General features: G+C 40.3%; 1 protein-coding gene across 1 annotated transcript in view; it reads right to left on the reverse strand.

Moving 5' to 3' along the window:
• Positions 1 to 3,012, reverse strand: part of ceacam1 (CEA cell adhesion molecule 1) — a 7,946-nt gene extending 4,934 nt beyond the window's left edge. Inside the window, exons 1-4 of the mRNA XM_020590130.1 lie at positions 2,913 to 3,012; positions 2,459 to 2,764; positions 354 to 635; positions 14 to 249 (exon numbers count right to left, since the gene is read on the reverse strand). Coding sequence (XP_020445786.1) covers positions 14 to 249; positions 354 to 635; positions 2,459 to 2,764; positions 2,913 to 2,967 — 879 coding nt within the window. The 5' untranslated portion in view covers positions 2,968 to 3,012. The remainder of the gene's footprint in view (positions 1 to 13; positions 250 to 353; positions 636 to 2,458; positions 2,765 to 2,912) is intronic.
• Positions 3,013 to 9,450: the final 6,438 nt, after the last annotated feature.

Here is a 9,450-nt window from a genome sequence, read left to right on the forward strand (position 1 = left end):
TTTCGCTGCTTACCCTGAGTGTGACTGTGTTGTAAAATAGGCATTTGTAAGTTCCTGAATTGTTCCTTGTAGCATTCTGTAGTTGAAACTGTGGGTCAATGTGATTCAGGGAGACATTATTCAACATCCAGCTGATGATCGCTGAAGGGCTGGAGTCCGCTGAGCATGACAGTGTGATATTAGATCCTGTGCGGTAGCTGTACCTTGATGTCATGGGCATGACCATCATCGCTGGGTTACTCGGACCATCTGATGATACATCAAAACAGACAACGTTGAAAGGGTTAATAGTAGGATTGGAGTTTTTTGTAATACATAGGAATATATATAATCTTTTGTGAGTTAAAACTCACAGCTGATGGTCAGATTCACAGACGAACTGCTTCCATTGCTGACACCATTGAACACAAAGCAGTAGAAAGGCCCAGTGTCATAGCGGGTCACGTTGACTAGGGTGAGAGTAGCGTTTCCATTGCTGAGCTGTACGTCCCCACCAGCTGTGACTGCAGAGCTGCCATTTCTCCACGTATAAGACAGGGGCGTGCCAGTGGACACAGAGCACATGAGAACTGCTGTGTCATTGAACTCCACCAGGTTGGTTGCTTTTGCTGTCATGGTCACATTTGAAATAGGCACTGCAGAGAGAGAAAGAAGCCACTTGTCAAGTAGGCAGAGGTGGAGACATGACTCATATGACTTCAGCTGAAATCTAATTCGAGCCCAAAGACTTTATGAGCATTGCCAGTGACATGGCTAGAGTTACACGCTTCAGTCCACACTGAAATATATCAACAATGACTTGATGCATTACCTATTGGTTTGGTAAAAGTGTTGATCTCCCCCGAGGATTAACTGTAATCACTTTGATTACTCAACAGTTAATCTAGTGCCATCATCGAGTAAAATACTAATTCAGTGACCATAACAGCCACAGCCTCCCAGACAATTCTGTTCTTTCCTCTACTCTTTTTAAACAGAAGTAGGCAATGGGTGTCCCACTCCTGGCAGTATTTCATGAATTCAGCAAGCTTGCAGTCCTGGGGTGGCACTGATCAGGGCTGACCAGGACAAAAGCTTCATACACTATAACTTAAGAACTATAATCCACTGTGGACTGGCCTTTCTCAATTCTGGTCTGTAAGCGGTGAAGGGTCAACTGTGCCTAGCACCTCCCAGGGGTCGGGAGGGTGCTGGATGCAAGTTTACGACGACCATGAGGGAGAATGACTACAGACTTTGTTGGTCCTCTCCAACCACCCTGACCTGTCTACCCTTGCTTGCCTCAGCCTTGCTGCTGGGAGGGGGGAGATGGGTTCTGATTACTCACCGCCACTTTCATACAGTTGCAGTGTAGGTTTCTGTACCACTGTTTTCATTTTTCCTTTTTCATATTAATAATGATAATTATTCAAGGGTTGTGTCAGGAAGGGCATCTGGTGTAAAACATGTGCCAAATGTCAGCATGTGAATCGTCAATGTGATGATTCGCTGTGGCGACCCCTAACGGGAAAAGGCTGAAAGTGACATTATTCTATTTCACCTTTTGTTTATTTTATTCTCAGCCCCACCCTGCCCCTCGTTTATGTTTTGATTTCATGATTCCTTCACACATTTGTATATTCACAGGACTGTGCTGATATATACAAATAACTTAGCCTATCCACCACACTTAAATCTTAAAGAATGAAAATGTTTAACTAAACTTGTCTTAATTTCTTTTGTATTTTTCTTCTCCTTATTTTCTTTTTTCTGTTATGGTTTAGTCCCCCTCACCAGGAGGGTGAGGGAGAACTGGGGTTGGACTCAAGATGTCTGACCCAGGTGCTAGTACAAAAAGGTGGTTTAACGGAATAAAAACAACATGACATCAAAACAGGGTCCATAATACATACAACAAGGGAAGGGCAGTGATGACTAAGGAGACCAGGACGGTAAACACACAAACTAAAGACAGGAACTAGGATAACAAAGGATGAGAACGGACAGGTGAACAAAAAGAACCAACGTACACAATGCAATCCACATCACAGAGACTGTCAGCGTGGAAGACAAAGCACGTATTTGTGTTGCTAACCGCATAATTAGCGTGATAAGGTCAAGCCAAAACGCACAGAGAGTCACTAATTACCCGATGCGACACAGCTGAGGCGTTGATCCCACAAAAAGGGAGCAGGAGAGGGAAAAAAGAAAGAGGCAGGTCGCACCAAGCGGACCTGACATTTTCTTTCATTTTTTTTCTCTAAAGAAGAAGAAGAATTAAACTATGGGATGTGCAAACACTTTGCTCATTTGCTTTTTTTTTTTTTTTTTTTTTTTTTTTTTTTTTTTTTTTTTTTTTTTTTTTTTTTTTTTTTTTTTTTTTTTTTTGAAGGTTAACAAGTTTTCCAATACAGGACTAAAATTTGAAGATTTATATGAGTAAATTAGTAAATATGAAAAGCAGCAAAATGGTCCTTACCTTGGACTGACAGTGTTATGTGACTTATAGAATTCTCTGTAGTTAGCGAGTACACTCCAGAGTCTTGCACATTTAGTGACATTATGGACAATGATGAAGTGGTTGGATTGAACGTGGTCCTGTTCATCCAGTTGTCAATTATCATGTAGCCTCCTGGGTATATAACCATAATGACACTGCCCTCGAACAGCCATACACCTGTAGTGACATGTTGGGTGCTAAAAAGTGTGACATTGCTGCCCACGGGTAAGGGGTTCTGAGAGGCACGTATCTCTGGCGGGCTACTTGTCTGGCTACACACATGACCTAGAAAAAGGGTGCACAAAACAGACAATTCAGTTACTTTGAAATGTAGGTATCGTCCGCACACAAGTATTGGTAAAGTACTAAAATATATTAAAGTAGCACATTGTTGTCTGAGAATGAATTCAAAATAAACACAATTCCAACTTACCTGTTTTAATGGCTATTGTGGCCAGGATTAGGAAGAAGACCACTGGAGATGCCATTCTACTTTTAAGGTTCTTTTTGTTTAAAAAGTTTCTGTCAGGTAAATAGACTTTACTCAGCCTGCGACCCTTTCAAATGTGGCAGTATTGTATGGTCACAGCTGCCTTCTGATCAGCAAATATTTCCTCTACGTCAATCCAGCTTTCTGTTCTCCTGATGGAAATGCTTTCCTCTAGTCTACTATCATCATGCCACCTTCCACACCTTGTCCTGGCCACACCTTGTTTTGCCCTTGTCCACTTTGAAGATTTAGTGGTACACACGCAAGGAGTGTCCATTTACTGTAAACTTCTATTGCTGTTCTGCAACTTTTATACAGAGGATGGCATGTAGATATTTTGTAAGTGTGCTGCATGACTTGGAAGTGCAACATGTGCAAAAACCTACTCAGTGGTATCACGTACTCTCGACAAACAGTGCTGAAATTGTACAAAATGTACAGTGGACTTACATGGCACTTTTTGCAGCAATGCAGGGGGGAATAAACATTGAAAACCAGGGAAAAATAAAAATGATCACATTTTGGAATTAAACACCTTTTAAATATAGCTTTAACACTTGTCACTCCTCATCTACACCAGTAAATGTCTTTCTTTGTGACAGTTTTCTTATTAGACTTATTTGGTATTGATCTGACAGGATTTAATAGAGGACACTGCACTGTCTGTCCCTTTGTTCTACTGGATGTTTCTTCTCCTCTCTCTGTTTACTGTAACCATAGGCCCACATAACTTGTGCATTTCAAGGAAGTAGGAAAGCATTTATAAAGATTTCCATAAAACATTCCACAAAAAATTCAAAATAGCTCTAATAAAAAAAAGTTGACCTAATGGTACAACATTTAGGGTCTGTGCAATGGCATTTTAGTTCAGGATTAAATGAAATTGCTTGGTAGGAAAGTAGTGCAGTTAATCTACCTGCCACTGATTTTGTGTTTGAGGTGTGTGTCTCAGCAAAGCATAGTCTGTTCACTTAAAGTGCTCCTTATTTGATGGACACAACAAATACAAAGTGAAAACCAAAGGTATTTGTCATCAGTAATGCTGTTTAAACTGCATTAATGTCCACCAATTACAATAACTTGAATTTCTGCAAATTATTAGTCATGTTAGGTATATTACTGCATGGATATATTGTTTTTAGTTTTTTTTTTCTTGCATTCAGCTCCATTGTTATTAAAAAATGTTGTTCCATCTTTTTGGATTAAATCTAGATGTAAAGTCTGGCAGAATGCCAGTGTGATTCCTCATATGTTCCCTTTCCTTAAAATGTATTTGGCAAAACAGCTGTTCAGAAGCATAATTACAAAACACTATTTAGGAGACAGGCTCAACAATATTGGAATTGGTTAACAAAATAATTACTCTAAACATATTCAGGGTAGCTGGCCTGTACAACCAGTCTGACCTTCTACCATGGAGCTTCTCCACTGGATCAGGTTGTGAAAAATCTCTTAGAAATCATTAATAAAGGTATTAATTACATTAATAGATTGTATAAAGTTGTACATTTGATAACATACTGACTTTGATTCTCATAATGCAGATTTTGTTTTTGTATAAGGACATAAAGACAGGTTGGACACAGAAATATAGTCTCTGTGAAACCGAAAGAACAAGTCTGTGACACAAAAGGACAAGATAGAGGTGACAGTCTTTCCAGCCAAACTAAGCAGAGGACACTGTCACATAAACAAACGGGCACCAAAACCAAATCATGCATGTAGTTACAGTAAGCAGTGAGCTAGTACAGTTTGCTGTTTGTCAGTCAGAATATCACTGGGCACAGATGTGAATTCCATTATGCTCTTTCTGAAAATTGCTTTGGGATCCTTGTTTTCTAGTAGACCAGGAAATGGTTCCAGAAAAAAGGGCATTGTAAACAAATCGTCAGCACATTTGTCTTGTCCTCTCCCATATGTTTCTAACTGCCCTTGTTCATTTCAAAGAGCTGTAAAAAGCTCTTAAACTATATGAGACTACTACTCTCCACAGTTTCTTTTTATGGTTCCATTAGTTTCATTTTTGTTTTTGAGATCTATGGTCTTGTTTGGGCATTTTGTCTCTTTATTTGCTTATGTACCATATGCTTGACCTGCTGCACCATCTCTGTTTATGGCCCTTATTTTATTCCATTTTCTGTGTACTTCTAAAATGGCCTTCTTTGTTGACTGTACATTTTTGTCTACATGGTTTTAATTTACTCATCTTAGTCAAATATGGCAAATAAAAATAAAACTATATCATTGTTTCTGTGACATCATCAGAAACTGCATATTTCAAGCGGGGAAATCTTCTTCGAACCAGTTATATTTTTTAGGAAACAGGTTTATTTGGGATAAAATAATATTACCATATACATACTACCCACACAGAGATGACCTCATAGTATTTACTCAACAACTGAAACCTAGTAATAAGGTTAAACATAATGCAGGAGATACATGGTGAATAAGGGGTCATTGTGACAGAAAGTATTCACCTGCTGAAATGTCCTTGAAAAAAATGAATCATTAAAAAAATATAAGTAAATTATAATAATTGTGGAATAACTGCCAAAATATCATACTCAGGAAAGATACTGCTTTTCTGAAATGTCACTTAAACAGAAACATTTATCAAGTGACATGATTTGACAGCTCAATAAGACTGTTAGGTACCGTTCGCACCAGTCAGTGTGCGAACGAGAAAGAGGTGGACCCAGGTAGCCGACTTCGATGCAAGCAGTGATTTATTATGTACAGTGATGATGAGAGTAACAATACACAGAGGGAAATAGTGCGTAGTCCTGTCGATGAGTAGTAGCCGGGTGTTTGACCAACAGTAGGAGGCGAGGAGATGGAGAGCTGGGCCGAGCTGCGTAGGCTGGGTCACTCCTGGGCTGGTCGGTGGTGATGGTGGCTACTGAAGGGAGAGACAGAAAGATGAAGGCAATAGTAGAACAGATAGGCGACTGTGCATTGACCTGCCTGGGAGGGGAGAGTGGAGCCACGGTCCGGAGGAACAGTCCTTCGGGGAAACACAAAACAGTAGCTGGCTATGGGATAACGACATACAAAACAATGAAAACGCACAGAGTAAAGTTGGCCTAGTGACTAGAACGAACTGGCAAGTGACTGAGGAGTGAAACCGGGTAATATAGTGAGTAACCTAATCAAGTGCAGCTGGTGATAAGGGAGTGAGGAACAGGTGAACGTGATTAGTGTTAATGGGCAAGAGACAGTAGGAAAGGTGAGGGAGGCCAGAGCGGCCGAGCAAACCTGACAAAGACAGAGAGGATGGTGCTGCATACATTTCAGTTCTTACTTTAGATAATCCAACTCTCATCTTAAATAACACTTGGACCGCTTGCTATGGGATGGTTTCTAAAGCAGGGATTTAGAGAGGTTATAGAGCTTTTCATGGAGGAACTACTGAAATAATTTACTCCCAACCATGAATGCCAGCCATCTGTTTAGTCTCACACAGAACAATGATGGAGGCGTTGGTGTTAAGCTCGGGGGGGGGGCGTCACTGCTCTGTGATGGAGCCCAGAGGGAGAGGGGAGGACGCCAACTGAAGCTCTGCCACTGTAACTGTGGATGACTGCTTGCTGGTTCCCCAGCCAGGTGATGACCCGGGACCCACCCACTGCCCAGCTTTCACTCCTGAGAGTCGTCAGAGGAGACAGAGACAGTCACAGTGCCCCCGGCTACAGCAGGGTTGATAGAGGGCAGGATCTCCACAGCACCAGAGAGCACACCAGCGGAGGAACAGAACTGTGCTTGTTATTTACTGTAATATAAATGGCACAAAAGACACTGCTAAGCTTTCATTTTGATTAGTAAGTTATCATCACAAATACATCAGCGGTGATGGAGCCTGCCTCGTATTAAAGCCAGCAATATAATAGCCAAGGTTGCTTAATAGTTCTTCTCCACTTTTTATCGGTGGTCTGAGGATGTCCTCACTATTTGTGCTCTATCGTACATGTCCATGGTATGTCCAGCCCACTGCCCTTAAATACCTGCAGTAGTCACACCAGTTCTTATCTGCAGGTGTTATTTGGTATTAACTCTTGGCAAAGTTGCTAAAGGTGCATAAATGTTTGTTTGTTTGTTTTTAACTCTCTTGGGTGAAGTTCTGTAAAAATCCAGAAAGCAAGATGACAAATTATGACAAAAGGTATGAAGTAGGATTGTAAGTAGGGGGGATTGTTTATATATACCGGAAGTCATTTGTGGGCACTGGCCCCATAACTAATTTGTCAGATTTTATGAAAATGATGGGGTGTAAGGTTAGAGCAAGTGTCAGCTTTGGTTAAGGTTAGGGTAGTCTAATGGAAATTAATGTAAGTCTATGTAGGGACATGGTAAGTGAACAAGGATGTGTGTGTGTGTGTGTGTGTGTGTGTGGTTTCCTGGGAGGTTTAAACAGTTTTCTCCCCATGAGCATGTCCTTCCCTGCTCTGACCACTCCTGAAAGTGTCGGTGTTCACTCCTCTCATACTGTGTGGAATTTGCAGAGGTTTTTTTTTTTGTGTATGTGAAAGAAAGAGAGTCGGCTTTTCTCGTTTAGGGGTCACCACAGCGAATCGTCACACTGACGACTCGCATCTTGACATGTGGCACGTGTTTTATGCTGGATGCCCTTCCTGATGCAACCCTGATTCAAACCCGGGGTTGCAGCAGCGAGAGCGCTGCGCCTTAACCACTAGTCTACCAGGGACGGCTTTTTTTTTCTGTGTATGTATATCAACAACAAATATTCAAGGTTTTCAAAGGTTTTCAATAGCTAGACACGCAATATAACCACACCTGGAGCAGCTTTTGTGTTGCATGTTTTTTCTTTTTCTCTCTTCTTCTCTTTTGTTTCTTTATGTACATATTTACCAAGGCCGTCAATCTGTTCTGTGTACTCAGTGTACTGAATCCTGAAAGTAGCAACATAGTGACCAATGAAACCATTTACTTTTCATGAGTGACAAGATATGTTGTGTTACAAGTTACACAATAATACGTATAAATTTGTATTTTCACAATTCAGTCAATTCACCTCTTATCAGGTTCAGACACTGAGAAGCACTGCCTATTCTAGCTTTAGTGGGCAAACCATTACACATTTTACAATAACGCTCAGTAAACACCTGTGGTATTATCTGAGCTGTGGTGGTGCAAAGTCCAGTATCTGAACACACCTGTGTGATATAGCATACTGCACATACAGTAGGTTGAGATTAATGACCAGGTCAGGTGATTTTTAAAGCATGAATGTGAGTGAGAGTGAAGTAGCAACATTAACACTAGATATTCTAAAAATAAATAATCGGTTTTAATTACTGAATCTAAGTTTTTGTCATATATCGCACTGTACCCATTCCAGCTAAACCACAGGCTAAAGTTAACATCAAGAAGAAGATAAATAATACTGTTGCATCACACAAGGCAGCATTGCACAACACGCCTATGTCTCCCTCAAATGTGTGAGATTGGCTTATTTGTTCAGTTTAAGAAGGGTTAGAGGGGGACTGGCAGGGTTACTAACCCACGCGTCAACATCGGTATAAATGAGTCAGGACCACACATTGTATTTTCTAGAAAGATGCAGAATTCACAAAAACATCTTTTCAGCATGCGAGTGAATGAGTAACACATTTGGTTCAGAGCTCACCTTCAAGCCACACGGTCTATTGATACTAAATCCACTTTGTGAGGGGTGAGGAGAAAACACCAAGTATCATGAGTGAGATAGATTATAGCACCATTAATTTCACATTGATTTATACTTAATTAAATCTGAATTTCACCATGATGTATTGAACCCTGATTGCTGAAACACTGGAGTTTCTATAACAGTCAGGAAAATGACACAATGTATTTCACAAAACCAGAACTGTAATGTATGTGTATACGACGTGTCAAAAGCTGTGGGTGTTCTAATTCTACTGCAGTAAAAACACTCCACCCATGTACTTGCATGTTGCTGTACTGTACCTTGTGGTTAGAGTTCATGAAAAACAACACTATAAATTACCACTGAAGTGTTGTAAGATGAGAAATCAGCAGGCTTTATTGTCATGTGGCAATTACTTCTGACTGGCAGATTAAACAAATTACATGGATTATTTTACACAATAACTAATGAATGAATGATAATGAAGTCACCAAATATTTTCTTACCTACAGTAAATTCAGTGTCTCCTGATCGAGGAAACAGGTGAACCAGTGACACAACAAAGTTTCCTTTCACATGTATTGTTTAACAAATAAGAAAAAAGATGCAGTAAAGGTATATAAAAATGACACTATGTAAAGGTTAAACAGTAAAAGAATAAGCAGCTCTATAAATCTAAGAGCATCAGCAGGCCCAGGATGAGGATCACTGCAAAAATTCCACAATGCTGCACTGCCTCTGATCCAGAAATAGGAATGCCTGTAAAAGGGTGAAGGTGACAAAAAGACAAAATAATTCATTAGACTGCACTGAGTGAATAATTTGACAATG

This window comes from Monopterus albus, unplaced genomic scaffold (assembly GCF_001952655.1).
Source record: "Monopterus albus unplaced genomic scaffold, M_albus_1.0 scaffold11.1, whole genome shotgun sequence".
NCBI classification, from domain to species: domain Eukaryota; kingdom Metazoa; phylum Chordata; class Actinopteri; order Synbranchiformes; family Synbranchidae; genus Monopterus; species Monopterus albus.